The 17,146-nt window shown below is 40.5% G+C and overlaps 1 protein-coding gene and 1 long non-coding RNA gene across 2 annotated transcripts in view; both read right to left on the bottom strand.

Annotated features, from left to right (window-relative positions):
* LOC134803483 (uncharacterized) overlaps positions 1–17,146 on the bottom strand; it is a 196,353-nt gene that overhangs the window by 128,515 nt on the left and 50,692 nt on the right. The window lies entirely within an intron of this gene.
* On the bottom strand, positions 3,014–16,945 carry LOC134803556 (zinc finger protein 37 homolog). The gene is made up of 7 exons (XM_063776355.1): positions 16,701–16,945; positions 13,758–13,981; positions 11,159–11,806; positions 7,181–7,403; positions 6,653–6,794; positions 6,092–6,272; positions 3,014–4,067 (listed from the first exon to the last, which is right to left on the bottom strand). Exons 1-7 carry the CDS (start codon positions 16,848–16,850, stop codon positions 3,857–3,859), a joined length of 1,779 nt encoding a protein of 592 aa, XP_063632425.1. The 5' UTR covers positions 16,851–16,945; the 3' UTR covers positions 3,014–3,856.

The following is a 17,146-nucleotide window of genomic DNA, read 5'->3' as shown; positions in this document are numbered from 1 at the left end:
GTCTGTTCCTTGAACATAGAAGGGATAAGTTTATCAAAAACAGAGTGCATGCAAAAAATCCTGTTCGACCAGGATATCGACGTTGCCCTTATACAGGAAACACACGCCAAAGATGCCACTGAGTTGTCACGCAGAGGAGCACTCCAGGGCTATGATATGATTGCTGCTACATACCATGGTCAATACGGTACGGCTATTTATGTCCGACAAATGCTCGCACCCACTTGCTCCATAATAACAAACGAAATAAGTACAGACAACATCGCCATAACAATCATAAAACTCAACGACATGCACATCTGCAATATTTATAAACCACCCAACAGTAAATGGCCAGACCCAGCTCTCCCTAAACTCGCCCATCCTTCCCTTTACGTCGGAGACTTCAACAGCCACCACACAAGCTGGGGGTACAAGCAAAACGACAGCAACGGTGAAAAAATCACAGAATGGGCTGACGCCGCAAATGCATTTCTCGTGTTTGACAGCAAGAGTAGGGGGACTTTCAGATCCGCGCGCTGGGAAAAGGAATACAATCCCGACCTGGTCTTCACCACAAAAGATGCCCTAGACAACCCAGTGCCAATTCGCAGAGCTGTCCTTGGAGAATTTCCCCATAGCCAGCATCGACCAGTCTTACTCGACATTGGTCTTAAAGTTCCCATCGTGCCATCGTACCCGGCCCCCAGATGGAACTTCCAGAAGGCAAGCTGGGAAAAGTTCAAAAATAAACTGGACAGTAGTGTCAGATGGATTCAACCAATTCCGGACAACTACGACCGTTTCAGAAAACTCATCCTAGCCACTGCGAAAGAATTTATTCCTAGAGGATTCCGACGAAGATACATACCCTGCTGGAACGAGAATACGGAAGCACTTTGGAAAGACTTTCAAGCTACTGGTAACCGCGACACAGCACACGAAGTCATCGCATCACTCGACCAGACACGAAGAGATAAATGGGAAGAAACCGTCCAGAAAATGAACTTCACGCACTCTAGCAAAAAAGCATGGCACTTGGTGAGAAAGCTGACCGATGGCTCTACCACGACGAAGGCTAAACCTACCGTACGGCCCAACGCTATCGCTGACAGGATGGTCAAGCTGTCTAGGGCACCTAACCACAAGGCCCACTCCAGGAAGATACGACTGGAACTCTCGGCACTCAAATCCAACGCCGCGCCCAAGAGTGACTACAGTCGACCCTTCTCCGCAGATGAAGTTACCCGGGCTCTGAGCCACATTTCTACAGGGAAAGCCTGCGGGGAGGATGGAGTTTTTCCCGAGTTCATGATACACAGCGGACCAAAGACCCGTGCATGGTTGGCAAAATTCTACACGGCTATTATGGACTCTGGTAAGATGCCTTCTACACTCAAACGGTCTAAAGTTATTGCTATTCTCAAACCAGGTAAACCTAACGATAGAGCAGACAGCTACAGACCGATTGCCCTCCTCAGCGTTGTCTATAAGCTTCTGGAGAGATTGGTGTACCACCGGATCCATGACACCATAAATGCAATCATCCCGGACGATCAAGCTGGGTTCAGGCCTAATCGAAATTGCTGCGACCAAGTATTGGCACTCACAACTCATATAGAGAACGGGTTTAACAAACAACTCAAATCGTCAGCAGCCTTCATCGACCTAACGGCAGCGTACGACACAGTTTGGCGTCAGGGATTGCTTTACAAACTGCTAAAAATTGTTCCTTGCATGAAGATATATAGGCTCATCGAAAACACTCTAACTAATAGGCCAGTCCAAGTCTTCCTCGGAGAAGAAAGTAGCAGTGTTAGAGTTTTAAATAACGGCCTGCCACAGGGCTCCGTTCTAGCGCCCCTACTCTTCAATCTCTATGTGCATGACTTACCCGACACCTCCTCCCGAAAGTTTGGATACGCCGATGATCTGGCTCTCATCACACAACACCGAAACATGGATGCGTCAGAACCAATCCTCGAGAAAGACCTTGCTGCACTGGATGACTACTTCAGCCGATGGCGCCTGTGCCCTAACCCAACTAAAACGGAGGTGTGTTGTTTTCACCTGAACAACAGGCTAGCTGGCAAAACTCTCAGCATCACGTTCAAAGGTGCAACCTTGAAGCACAATCCGAACCCCAAATACTTGGGAGTTACGCTAGACAGAAGCCTAACATACAAAGTTCACCTACAGAAAGCTGCAAACAAACTCAAGACCAGGAACAACATTATCCAAAAACTCACGGGAACCACTTGGGGAGCCACTGCATCCTGCCTTCGAACTACGGCTCTGGCTCTGGTTTACTCAACGGCTGAGTACTGCGCCCCAGTATGGATGAACAGTGCACATACCTCAGCCGTTGACACGCAACTAAACCAAACACTCCGACTAATTACCGGATGCTTAAAGCCTACGCCATCCCACTGGCTCCCCATTCTGGGCAACATAGCTCCTGCACACCTCCGTAGGAACAATAGCCTTCACCGAGAAGCCATCAAAACGCTCAGGTGCTCTAACCTTCCCATCCACCGAGACCTCAACGAGATGACTAATCAAAGGCTGAAGTCCAGAAACCCTCCTGCTCTACAGATGCCCAATCAACAAACCACTTGGAGTTTGGTGGAGGCGTGGCAAGCAGAATGGGAGCACCATATGGACCAAATAAGCCCTCTCGTCCATCTCACACCTCAAACACCTCCTATCGGCTTCAAAGAGCCCCGCCGCGTATGGTCCGCCCTTAATCGCTTCAGAACCGGAATTGGTAACTGTGCACACCACTGGCACAAATGGGGTTGGAGCGCCTCTCCTGCCTGCGAGTGTGGACACCCAGACCAGACCATCGAACACATAGTGCTGGAATGTCCCCTCACAAAATATATGGGCAATGTGAATGACTTCAATATCCTGGCTGAAGAAGCGGCTGCTTACCTGAGTAGGGCGAAATTTTAATTATAAGTTGTTAGCATGCTTAATAAATTTTTGAATCCAGTGACATGTAACGAAGCCATACGATAAATAACGGGCACTAAAAATGGTACTAGTTCAGCGGTGTCACTGTCAGTCACGAATTCGAGCCAATCGTGCAGTGTAACGCACTAGTTGCGACCAATCGCGCGCGTGATGCGAACTCATCAACCAATCGCGTTGTAGCGGTGTCACACCGCTGTACTGGCCCCTGTCAGGCCTCATTATTATTTCCCGTAAAGCCAGACCCTAGATATCTATGTCAATGACTTTCCCCTAATCATCACCGTCAGCGGCTTATATAACCGTGCGACGTATTTTATTTAATTATTTACAAATAATAAAGAGTAAGAGAAAAAGAAATGAATATAATAATATAGACTGTTTAATAATAAACTATCTAGCGCCAGTTGCACCATTCTACTAACCCGGGGTTAACTGGTTAAACTTGGAGTTACCATGGTTACCAGTACAATTTGACACTGGTTTACCGGTTTAACCGCTTAACTCTGGGTTAGCGGGATGGTGCAAGTGGCCCTTAGAATTTTAGTAAAAAAAATTAGATTAATCTGCGTTAACTCTTAGACTTTTTATTGCAGTTAACTTTTCTTTATTGCTTCTCATTTAGTATTTTCTACCTTTATCGAAGCTAACACAGCAAATTTGGTTAAAATACAGGTTTTAGTTTCATTTAACACCTCAGCCATTATTAAGTGTTAAATGAACTCATTAAAATATTTATCCTCTAGCCGCCCAGAGACCTATAAAAAGGTCTCCTGTACCATTCTAATTTGAACTTTGTGTTGACAAAATAAAATTTCATTTTGCTTGGCAAGGTTTGACGTGTGGGCGGCTAGAAGTTAAATCTTTCGCGTTTTGAACACATTTTAAAGGCGGAGCTCTGGAGCTACTCAGAGCGGGGTGCGAGGGAGTAAGTCAACGCACTCTTCTCACACTTGGAGTCCGTACTGTCCCGTATGAGCTCCTCGCCCACCAGGAAGTTGACCTTCTGCCGGCCTGGCCGCTGCGGCGGCACCGTGATGCCGTGCATCTTCTGGAGGTGCTTCTTCCAGTAACAGCGCCGGGTGAAGCATGAGTGGCAGACCTCGCATTCAAACCTGGAAATGCAGATGTTCATGATATACTTAATGACATGAACTAATGGTTTAGTTTAGTAACTAGGGTTCTACAGTCTAAAGACGAATCGAGCGACATTGTAAGATATGATATATACAATATGTAATAATGCAATATGAATGATATTTAATTAAAATTTTGTTTATTATCATAATTTGTTTTGCAATTCTTAAGTTTAATAATGTATTGTCATTTGTAAATAATTACCGTTAAGTAGTATTAAGATTATTGCAATGCCCTAACGGGGTATAATGTACCTACTTCATAATGTTTTATACCATCCTCTGTAATGAACATGATCGCAATAAAATATATGAATATGAAGTTATTACGCCTTGCATAGACTAATCTAATAGGCCAACTAAATTAGATCCATAAATATTAAATAGTGTTTAGAGGAATAAATTCCCAGCAAGCTGAATTTTTTTTAATAGTACTTCCATTTGGTCCTAAATGCGTGTAATCCGAGTTTGCTCCATCCCAGGAGGTGTGCATTACCGTTTGACGTCATTGTGACTGTCCATATGCCGTCTCAGTTTAGTTTTGTCGAAGAACCGCCGCTGGCACTGGCTGCCCTGGTGCGGGCGCGCGCGGTCGTGCAGACGCCGCACGTGCGACACCAGGTTAGATGTGTGGAACTGTGTGTGTTACTCGTAATATGTTACCGTTTGACGTCGTTGTGGCTGTCCATATGCCGTCTCAGTTTAGTTTTGTCGAAGAACCGCCGCTGGCACTGGCTGCCCTGGTGCGGGCGCGCGCGGTCGTGCAGACGCCGCACGTGCGACACCAGGTTAGATGTGTGGAACTGTGTGTGTTACTCGTAATATGTTACCGTTTGACGTCGTTGTGGCTGTCCATATGCCGTCTCAGTTTAGTTTTGTCGAAGAACCGCCGCTGGCACTGGCTGCACTGGTGCGGGCGCGCGCGGTCGTGCAGACGCCGCACGTGCGACACCAGGTTAGATGTGTGGAACTGTGTGTGTTACTCGTAATGTTGTTACCGTTTGACGTCGTTGTGGCTGTCCATATGCCGTCTCAGTTTAGTTTTGTCGAAGAACCGCCGCTGGCACTGGCTGCCCTGGTGCGGGCGCGCGCGGTCGTGCAGACGCCGCACGTGCGACACCAGGTTAGATGTGTGGAACTGTGTGTGTTACTCGTAATATGTTACCGTTTGACGTCGTTGTGGCTGTCCATATGCCGTCTCAGTTTAGTTTTGTCGAAGAACCGCCGCTGGCACTGGCTGCCCTGGTGCGGGCGCGCGTGGTCGTGCAGACGCCGCACGTGCGACACCAGGTTAGATGTGTGGAACTGTGTGTGTTACTCGTAATATGTTACCGTTTGACGTCGTTGTGGCTGTCCATATGCCGTCTCAGTTTAGTTTTGTCGAAGAACCGCCGCTGGCACTGGCTGCACTGGTGCGGGCGCGCGCGGTCGTGCAGACGCCGCACGTGCGACACCAGGGTGGAGGATGTGTGGAACTGTGTGTTACTCGTAATATGTTACCGTTTGACGTCGTTGTGGCTGTCCATATGCCGTCTCAGTTTAGTTTTGTCGAAGAACCGCCGCTGGCACTGAGTGCACTGGTGCAGGCGCGCGCGGTCGTGCAGACGCCGCACGTGCGACACCAGGTTAGATGTGTGGAACTGTGTGTGTTACTCGTAATGTTATTACCGTTTGACGTCGTTGTGGCTGTCCATATGCCGTCTCAGTTTAGTTTTGTCGAAGAACCGCCGCTGGCACTGGCTGCATTGGTGCGGGCGCGCGCGGTCGTGCAGACGCCGCACGTGCGACACCAGGTTAGATGTTTGGAACTGTGTGTGTTACTCGTAATGTTGTTACCGTTTGACGTCGTTGTGGCTGTCCATATGCCGTCTCAGTTTAGTTTTGTCGAAGAACCGCCGCTGGCACTGGCTGCACTGGTGCGGGCGCGCGCGGTCGTGCAGACGCCGCACGTGCGACACCAGGTTAGATGTGTGGAACTGTGTGTGTTACTCGTAATATGTTACCGTTTGACGTCGTTGTGGCTGTCCATATGCCGTCTCAGTTTAGTTTTGTCGAAGAACCGCCGCTGGCACTGGCTGCAATGGTGCGGGCGCGCACGGTCGTGCAGACGCCGCACGTGCGACACCAGGTTGGATGACGTGTGGAACGTCCGCGCGCACTGTGTGCATTGGTATTGCTTCACACCTGTGGGATAGAGAAGAGTTGAATAATTAATTACTGTTAATTGACGTCAATGATATGACGTTTACTGACCACGGTAAATTAAAAGCGACATTACACAGTAAATTACATCTAGTTAAATTTTGAGCGTGGTGGTACCAGGTTTTGTAGTCGCAGTGTACAGGAGAGTCTTTACACCTCAACATGTTATAATAACTATAAATATTATATAAGTGTTTAATTATTACTACTAATAATACAAACTGATATGTTACATCTACACGACCGACACAAGTGTATTTTGTATACCTATATTACCTATATGGGAAAATAAATAAATATAAAAAAATAAATTACTTTGACACTGGGGATCTCTTACATTTAGTTGAATTTTCAGGACTCACCAGCGTGAATACGGAGGTGCTTGACCAGGTCGTGGCGGTGCCAAGTCTTGTAGTCGCAGTGCGCGCAGCCGTGGAGGGGAGGCAGGTGTGAACGCACGTGCGTGTAGTGGGAGCCGCGGTGCGCGAACACTTTGCCGCATATCTAGTCGTAAAAGCTAGTTATTTTTTGTGTTAACAGGTGCAGTTAAAATGGGGTGGCTGTATCTAAGTATGGGGATACCAACCAGGTGGGGTTGGGGGAACCAACGTAATTGCACCCTAAGAAGTAATAAATCCTCCAACACGGTTTCATTTTTCTTTTCCTGAATATTTATATAGGGTTTCGTTGGAAGATGCTCTTCAGCAACACCAGACTAATTTTACTTGTATATAATCCCGAATCTGCTGGGGCTATTTTTAGATAACGACTGGGGTTGCTAGTAGGACATACGGAATCAAGAAACGTAAGGCTGATAACACACTATACAGTCCTTAACTATATATGTATGATTTGTGTTAATTCACCTATGACTGACATGAACGGCTTACCTCGCACATCCAAGGGTCCTCCGGGTGCTTAGCAAGCCTGTGAGCATCGCTTTCGTCTTTCGAATTAAACTTTATCTCACACGCATCACACCACAGCCTCTTAAACTTGAATTTCTTAATTCTCCGACCGTTGGACTTCTTGTAAGTCCGCTTGCATTTAGGAGGTTTGATGTCTGGCTCAGGGCTGGGCGGGTCTGGCTCGGGGTCGGGGTCTGGCTCTGGACTGCAATTGTAAGCTTGGATAGTTAGTTATACTAGTTAAGTTTCCCTATATTGGTAGCGACACGAGAGGCGCGGAATACTTGGTTTTGCTATGTATCGTCAAAGAATTTAATTTCCATACCGTTTAGTACCTTTTCACAGAGACAATTAATATAAAAGTCGCTAGGCTCATAATTACAGTCTTGCGATCTTGACGTGTCTTAGAATTGACACAACACTTTTTTTAAATCAGTAACTATTACTTATGAAAGCAAAAGAAAGTAAATAATCGTATATGATTCATAATTGTAAAATTTTTGCCGTGACTTATTTTTCAATAAAAAGACACGTTAAGATTGTTTACCTTTTTTCTAATGCTAAAAAAACAAACTACCTGTATACCTAATAGTCACTGTGACAAAGGTAGGTACCAGGGATGTCGCGGATGCAGATTTTTTGACATCCGCGAAATCTGATATTTAAAGCCTCACATCCGCGGATGCGGATGTTAAGATTTGGTACATAAAAAACGTCAAATATTACATTTTTAACATTTTTTATTAAAAAAAACGAAACGTTTAGTATTTGAGCAAGAATATAGGTGCGTTTTATTAAATGAACAGTAACTTGGCCGACTTTTCGGGATCTAGACGATTTCGTTATATATAATGAGATAATGACGAAATTACCTAGCACTTACGCCGCCGGCGCCGCCGCTAATACGTTCCTGTTACCGACTTGGTCGACATCCGCATCCGCATCATGCGGATGCTCCGCACCGATTTTATGCGGATGCGGATGTTCCGCGGATGCGGATGCGAATATTCGCAACATCCCTGGTAGGTACGTACTGAAATTAAATTACTTGATTGTTCTTCGTACTTTACCCTCAGCCTAATTCTAGCTCGCCAAAGCATCTAACGGTGATGAGCAACATGACCGTTGTAGAATAGTAGGAGATCCCACATATGGTCGACCTTCACCAATCTGTCTGACGGATGAAACTATGAAAATATGAAAGAAAATATGTTCCAGAACATAAATAAATAGGGTTGCCTAAAGAAATATGGTCAAGGCTATTTTTAATAAATTTTTGAAAAAAATATTTTTTTGGCAAATTTCACCGATTTGTCTGACGAACGAAATAAGTTTCAATTGAAAGTATACAACTTGTACAACATAAATCAACTAGGTTGCCTATCTTTTTCCGGTCACTATTATGTGGTTGCCGTGTTTAAAGAGGTGATTTTATATCGATAATTGCACTCATCTGTCTGACGCTTGAATTATACATCAAAATGATGGTAATTTTATTGCAAATACAAGGTATAGGGTTGCCTGCGAAAATCCTGTCACAAATAAGGGTTGCCAGGCTTTTATTTAAAATAAGAAGGGAAGACTTTTAGCGATAACTCATAAAGGGCTTAACTGATCAAGTTTGTTTTAATTTTATTTGATTGAGTTTTTTAAGCACTATTTTTATGATTTTTTCCATATTTTTTGGACAGATGGTTCAAAAGTTAGAAGGAAAACCCTTTTTTTCTTTCTAAACGATTATTTCCGAAATGATTCACTTTATCAAGAAATGTTGTTTAAAGACCCCTATTTATTCTGAAAGGCCCATCCAACGACACCCCACACTATAAGATTGAAACGATAAAAAAATTGTCATACACATTTTGTATCTTTCAAAGCGATTATTTCCGAAAATATTCACTTTATCAAAAAATGTTCTTCTAAAACTCCTATTCATTTTGAAAGACCTATCCAACAACATCCCACACCATAGGGTTGACACGAAAAAAAAATCCTCACGTACATTTTGTTTCTTTCGAGGCGATTATTTCCTAAAATATTCACTTTATCAAACACATTTTTTTTGAAGAACCCTATTTATTTTAAAACTCATATCAAATGACATCTTACAACATAGTTATCAAACGAAAAATAAGAAAAAAAATGTATGTGACCATTTTTTTCGCTTCAACCCTAGAGTGTGACATGTCGTTGGATAGGTCTTTTAAAATAAATACGGTTTAAAAAAAAAAATTTTATGATAGTTTTTTTTCCATTTAGGAAATAATCGCCTTGAAAGAAACAGAATGTACGTGAGGATTTTTTTTTCGTGTCAAACCTATGGTGTGGGATGTTGTTGGAAAGGTCTTTTAATATGAATAGGGGTTTCAGAAGAACATTTTTTGATAAAGTGAATATTTTCGGAAATAATCGCTTTGAAAGAAACAAAATGTCTGACAATTTTTTTTATCGTTTCAACCTTATAGTGTGGGGTGTCGTTGGATAGGCCTTTCAAAATAAATAGGGGTCTTTAAACAACATTTCTTGATAAAGTGAATCATTTCGGAAATAATCGTTTAGAAAGAAAAAAACTAGGTTTTTCCTTCTAACTTTTGAACCATCCGTCCAAAAAATATGGAAAAAATCATAAAAATAGTGCTTAAAAAACTCAATCAAATAAAATTAAAACAAACTTGATCAGTTAAGCCCTTTATGAGTTATCGCTAAAAGTCTTCCCATCTTATTTTAATTAAAAGCCTGGCAAGGGTTGCCATCGTAACAATTTGTGACAGGATTTTCGCAGCCATTGTATTTGTAATAAAATTACCATCATTTTGATGTATAATTCAAGCGTCACACAAATGAGTGCAATTATCGATATAAAATCACCTCTTTAAACACGGCAACCACATAATAGTGACCGGAAAAAGATAGGCAACCTAGTTGATTTATGTTGTACAAGTTGTATACTTTCCATTGAAACTTATTTCGTTCGTCAGACAAATCGGTGAAATTTGGCAAAAATTTTTTTTTTAGAAAATTAATTAAAAATAGCCTTGACCATATTTCTTTAGGCAACCCTATTTATTTATGTTCTGGAACATATTTTCTTTCATATTTTCATAGTTTCATCCGTCAGACAGATTGGTGAAGGTCGACCATATATGTGGGATCTCCTACTAGAAGAAATGTAAAAACAGTTAACGTCAGACAGACAGACGGACAGAGGAGTCTTAGTAATAGGGTACCGTTTTCACTCTTCGGGTACGGAACCAGAAAAGGACGGATAGTCTACCTCGTGCACAAAAAAATTCACTGCGCACTCGTGGTACGCCTACTGCCCGTACTGGGCCTTAAGATAGATAGGAGATAAGGCAAACAACAGATCGGAATATAATATGATTTAATGTTAACATTACAAAGTTATATGATACATAAGTTATTTATTATTTTACACTTGGCGTAAAAAGGAGCTTTGTGACGTATTCTATTACATTAATGTGTAATGTGAATATAATAACATTCAGACCATTCAGTAAACAACCATTTATACTAAGATACTCTGAGGCTGCCTCACGGCTCAGCATTGCTCCGAGCAATTATTAGGTTTGACACAACTTGACGTCCCATTGCGTGCACGACCACAGATAAGATAATTACTTGAATTTTGACAACCCTAAATAGTCGAAAGGGATAGTGCCATACATTAGAAATGGATATCATGACTCTGAATCTCTGTCAAACTTCGGTTTTGTAGGAACTGTCCTTTCTGTACAGTAGTACTTTTACTTATTCTGTGACTGTACAACAATTGGGGCATTATCTATGAAAAGGACCTTATTGTCAATGGCGCTTACGCCGTACAGCGTCGCGCGGCATTGTATTTATATCGGAGCATCGTTTATAATGGCGTAAGCGACATCGACAACCAGGTCCCTTTTCATAGATTACGTCACAATTATCCTCTAATTTATATATTAATTCGTGTTATTCATGGCCTGCTCACAAGCTTTTTCCAACCAACCTAACACGGTCTTCTCGCCCACACTCAACGTATTCAAAAACATCTTCTTACAAACCGGCCAGCACTCATTATTGACCTCCAAATTATACTTAATAGTCTTAGTTCTTCTCGACTCGCCATTCACCTTTTTATTATTACAATTAGTAACATCTACTAAATCTATAACGTATTGCTTTTTATCTGTCCAATTTAACCCCCAGAATTTGTTAAAACAGTATTTTCTGTCTTTATCCTTTATAATGTCGCATCTTCGCTTCACGCTTTTACGACATAAGCTAGAATAGCAAGGCGGTCCTATTTTACGCTCCTTTCTAGTTTCAAATCCGACTTTTACACCTTTTAAGCGCTTCTGACTCAAATACGCTCTCCCGGATTCTCTGGCTTTCTTCACTCTATTTGTCTCCCAGTTTGAGGCATCAGCGGAGCCTTTTTTGGATCTCTTCTTTGGTGTTTTCTCGTGTAAGACTGAGTCGCCAGGAATTCTCTCGGAACTGGTTGAAGATAGGCTTGGTTCTGTGAAACTGTTCCCAATATTGACGTACATTGTCTGATTGTTTTCTGTGTAGATATATTCGTGGGTCTGGGGTGGTTTTCGATTTTTATTTCTAAAAGAAAAATTGGAATTAGGTAGTTCATATTTTACAAGTAGGTATCAAAAGAGGCAATATATAATGGGGTTGGCAAATGTCGAATGTTTTTAAAGATGACGCCCGCATATTATTTGTTCTATTGGATTTGGCTTAAAGGACAAGAATTCAGGCCATAAAATTAAAAAAAATACAAGAATTTGACACTATTCGTAGGATTGAAGGCAAAACCTATGCTGGCGCCATCTGTATGATACATGTAAAGCTAAAATAATAATAATTTCAGCCTATATACGTCCCACTGCTGGGCACAGGCCTCCTCTCATGTGCGAGAGGGCTTGGGCTATAGTCCCCACGCTAGCCCAATGCGGATTGGGGACTTCACATACACCTTTGAATTTCTTCGCAGATGTATGCAGGTTTCCTCACGATGTTTTCCTTCACCGAAAAGCTAGTGGTAAATATCAAATGATATTTCGTACATAAGTTCCGAAAAACTCATTGGTACGAGCCAGGATTTGAACCCGCGACCTCCGGATTGAAAGTCGGACGTCATATCCACTCGGCCACCACCGCTTCTATACATGTAAAGCTACAAGGGATAAATTATAATTAAAATACGGAATAATAGACTTACCACTTAAAAAATTACGACTGGCAACTTCGCAAGATCGTATCTCTGCAAGTTATGCATTTGCAAAAGCAACCTTAAGACATGCAAATAGATCTCAAAATCGTAACAAACGCAATAGCCTCGTACGAGCTTGCGAGAGTTACCAGTCTGCATTATTTTATCTTCACAGTTCACTTTTTTCGATTAATTTGAAACACAATATATTTTATAATAACACTTAAATCTCAAATATTTTAGAATAAAAAATTCTCAAAATATTAAAATGTAGTTTTATCTAGAAATTTAAAAGTAACTGCAGATATACGACCTTACGATAGTTAACAGTTTTAGTTTTATTAAATAAGTAATGGAAATACTAAATTCATGCAAATAAAATAACTGAAAACAGCAAGGGGCATGCTTATAAAAATAGTTTCAAAAAAGTATATGATTGGCCCTTTTCTTTGGTAACAATGGAGATTACTTCCAGCTAATTTTTGTTTGGTAATTGCAAAAATTTTATAATATATCTAGACTAAGATGTACAAATATTTATTAAAAATGTATTGTATATCTTTGGTAGGGTAATTCTCCAGTAACTGGCCACCCTAAACTGAAAATGAATTCTATTCATCTATAAACAGAATTCTTTCTTTAGGCGCACTTGTAATATGTATAATGAATCGCTTAATGATATAGACATTTTTATTCATAGTTTGTCCGTTTTCAAGAACAAAGTTCGGCATATTTTGTTTTCTAGTAATTGAAAAATTTGTTTTTAGTTATAGTAGTAGTAGTAGTAATCACTTTATTGTACACAACACAGGTTTACATAATATTTGTAGTTATATTTTGCATTGTTTTCTTATTTTATTTGCGTGTAGTATTCACAACTATACCTTCGGGTAATTTATAATTAAGTAACCTTAACCTACTACCTTTATTGTAATATGGCCTATTTTTAATAATTTTTGTAAGACTTATTTGTAAAAGGCTGTTTGTTTTCTAAATAAATTAAAAAAAATAATAATAATAATAATTCATTCTAGTTCATGTTGGCTAGTTATTGAAGGCTGGCCAGTTACTGGCGAATTACCCTATATGTTAAGTTGGCTTAACGCCACAAACGGGCAAAAATGTAATCAAGAACAAAAGATAACAAAATCTTATAACGCCCATCTCAACCTACAGCTAAGTATAGTTTGGCCCGGGAATGTTTCATTTCAAACATAGACAGAGAGCATTGTACTGTTTTTGCCTTACGCTAGTACTACCACCCAAAAGAAAGGTATGAGTATAATTTTCCTGGTCCTTACTGACTGACAAGTTGTGTTTGCTATAGCAACAAACCCTCACCTGTCTTCTTTCTCCTTCTTCATCTTGATCCTCTTACTCTTCCTTTCCACCTTCACCCAATCATCGTCCCGCTCTACCTTCACATCCGTGTTGACCAGCGTCTGAGTGTGCGGGTGCAGCGTGTGGTGCGAGGACAGGCAGGTAGACTTGAAGGAGTGTGCGATGGAGAGGTGCGTGAGGCAGGGGGGGCAGATGTGAGAGGGGAGGGTAGGTTCGTTGAGGAGCTGGAATATGAAAATGATATCATTATTTTACAAATCAAGATACAATTAGATACTTCTGGTAGATGTATACGATACGCTATTATTATTAAACAGGTCTATCTATCTATCTATTAAGCCCTTTTATTCTGAGTTAGAGTATGTCTCTAAGCTCAGTGTGCCGCTTGGCAAAGGCCTCCTCTAGCTCTTTCCATTGGGGTCTGTTGTGGGCACAAACAGGTACTCTTTAATTTAAATCAAGACACTGGGGCCATGGGGTCCTATAGTACTAATATATAAAAAAGGAGACCCATTAGATATTGGAAATTACAGACCCATTAGCCTACTGACAAGTGTCTACAAGCTCTTCACATCGATTATTCTGAAAAGAATTGCTATAAAAATCGACACCGCACAACCAAGAGAACAGGCAGGCTTCCGCTCAGGCTTTAGCACAACCGATCATATACATGTAGTGGAACAACTAATTGAAAAATTTAATGAATTCAGGAAACCACTATATGTTGCTTTTGTTGACTACAGCAAAGCCTTTGACAGCATCAGTCACAACTCAATCTGGAACGCACTAAAAGTGTCAGGAGTAGAACAGAAATACATAAATATCATCAAACACATATACTCAAATAGCACAAGCAGAGTTAAACTTGAAAGAAGAGGAGATCATATCAAAATTGAAAGAGGAGTAAGGCAAGGTGACCCTCTGTCACCCAAGCTTTTCATTGCCGTACTAGAAAATATTTTTAAAAACATAAACTGGACTGGATATGGTATTAACATTGATGGATGTCGCCTAACGCACCTGCGGTTTGCAGATGACATAATCATATTTGCAGAAAGAGCTAAACAACTAGAAAATATGTTACAGACACTAGACAAGGAAAGCGATGAAGTAGGCTTACAAATGAACAGAAGCAAAACGAAGGTAATGACTAATAGCCTTGACACCCCCATCAATGTAAAAGGAAATACAATTGAATATGTAAAGAAATACATATACCTGGGTAAGCAAATTTCCTTTTCACGGACTAATAACGAGGAAGAGGTAGATAGAAGGAAAAATATTACATGGCGAAAGTTTTGGTCATTCAAAGAAATTCTGAAAGGAAAATTTAGTATGAAGATAAAAAGAATAGTAATGGACACATGCCTTCTGCCTAGTTTATTATACGGATGTCAAACGTGGACTTACACCAACAAGATCAAACAAAAAATAAACACCACACAACGAGCCATGGAAAGAAGCATACTGGGAATAAACAAAATGCACAAAATTAAAAACGACACTATAAGAATAAAAACAAACGTCAAAGATGCGCTCACACAAGCCCTTAAGCTCAAATGGCAATGGGCAGGACATATTTCAAGATATACAGATGACAGATGGACAACACTAACAACAAGATGGAAAGGACCATTACCAGCCAAGAGGAAAGTTGGCAAACCAGTCAAACGGTGGACTGATGACATAGTAGAGGTTGCAGGAAAAGACTGGATGTACAATGCCAAACACAGACATTTATGGAAGAAATGGGAGGAGGCCTTTACCCAAACGGGATCCATACCTCACGAAAGGAGGAAAAACAACAGAAACAACAGCATAAAAACATATCTTAACAGAAACTAAAAAAGAGTTATGGAAATAAAGAGGCTATAATAATAATAAAAATCATTATTTTACAAATCAAGATACAATTAGATACTTCTGGTAGATGTATATGATACGCTATTATTATTAAACAGGTCTATCTATCTATCTATTAAGCCCTTTTATTCTGAGTTAGAGTATGTCTCTAAGCTCAGTGTGCCGCTTGGCAAAGGCCTGCTCTAGCTCTTTCCATTGGGGTCTGTTGTGGGCACAAACAGGTACTCTTTAATTTAAATCAAGACACTGGGGCCATGGGGTCCAAGCGCACATGTTCTTTTTACAGAACTGTGCAAAAAGCTGGTTGATAGTACCGGTGATCAGAGAGCTGGCAGCTTTCTCTCGCAGCGCATTAGTATTGCCATACAGCAAGGGAATGCTGCCAGTATATTTGACACAATGCCGCAAGCCTTTTTAGATTTATTTTAATTTAGATTAGTTTAGTTTTTATTTTATTAATCAAAACTAGAATACAACCTAACTCTTAATAGAATACTACCACATACACCTTATCAATTGTCTGAGTTATGAACAGTAGATTTGAATAAATTAAATGCACTTGTAAAGTATGCCAGTTATAGTTTAGTAGTAGTAGTAGTAGTAGTAAACTCTTTATTGTACAAAAAGACATATTAAAAATAACATACAATTAGTAAGAAGTACAAAGGCGAACTTATCCCTTTGAGGGATCTCTTCCAGTTAACCTTACACAAAAATCTCTGTCACTCAAGAACAGACAGGGAGAATCATACAACCTCTTAAACTATAATATGGTGTCTAAATAAACTCCCCAGAGAAAAGATAAAAATAGGTTTTTTTTTGCTGCTGTTACTTACAAAAGAACAAGCAGACTTAGTAATGTATACAATCAGAACCAGTAGTCAAAATTGTAAATAAGATCTACTAACTCTTAGCAATGTCTATGTATCATGTACATATGTGAATAAATACAAATACTTTTTCCAACTCGAAATAATTTATTATAAGAATTAAGAAATGGAAAAAAATTTCATTCAGTTCAGTATTGGTAATTCGTAAATTTATGTACTTAAAGAATGAAAAACACTTTGTTTAACTTACTCTTATGCCAGTACAATATTCTATCTGTTCAATGATACCAGTCCCTTCAACAAAAAGGGCTTGCATGCCCTCGCCCTGAACTAAGCATATTCTACATGCTGTATCGTTTCTCAAAACATTTTCCATTGTTAATGCTATGCTATTGTCCATTTTTTTTGTAAGGAGTTAACATTTAGCACAAATTAGAGAGAAATTAATGAATAACTGTATGAAAGCAATAAAAACATTGATAATACGTGTTGAATGACATGACATGACATGTTGACATTGACAGCTAAAGTGTGTTGCTAGTAAAAAAATATTTTAGTTTAAACTCAGTTAAACCTTGTACTCACGATCCAGCTAACAGTCCTGCAAATACAGGATACTGCTGCTAGAATGAGAAAGCTATTTTGATAAGTTTGTCACCTCCAAATCACCTCAATTTAACAATAATTTCCCTCTCG

The sequence above is a fragment of the Cydia splendana genome, chromosome 26, assembly GCF_910591565.1.
Source record: "Cydia splendana chromosome 26, ilCydSple1.2, whole genome shotgun sequence".
Classification (NCBI taxonomy): Eukaryota; Metazoa; Arthropoda; class Insecta; order Lepidoptera; family Tortricidae; genus Cydia; species Cydia splendana.
This window is presented reverse-complemented; position numbering and strand designations above follow the sequence as displayed.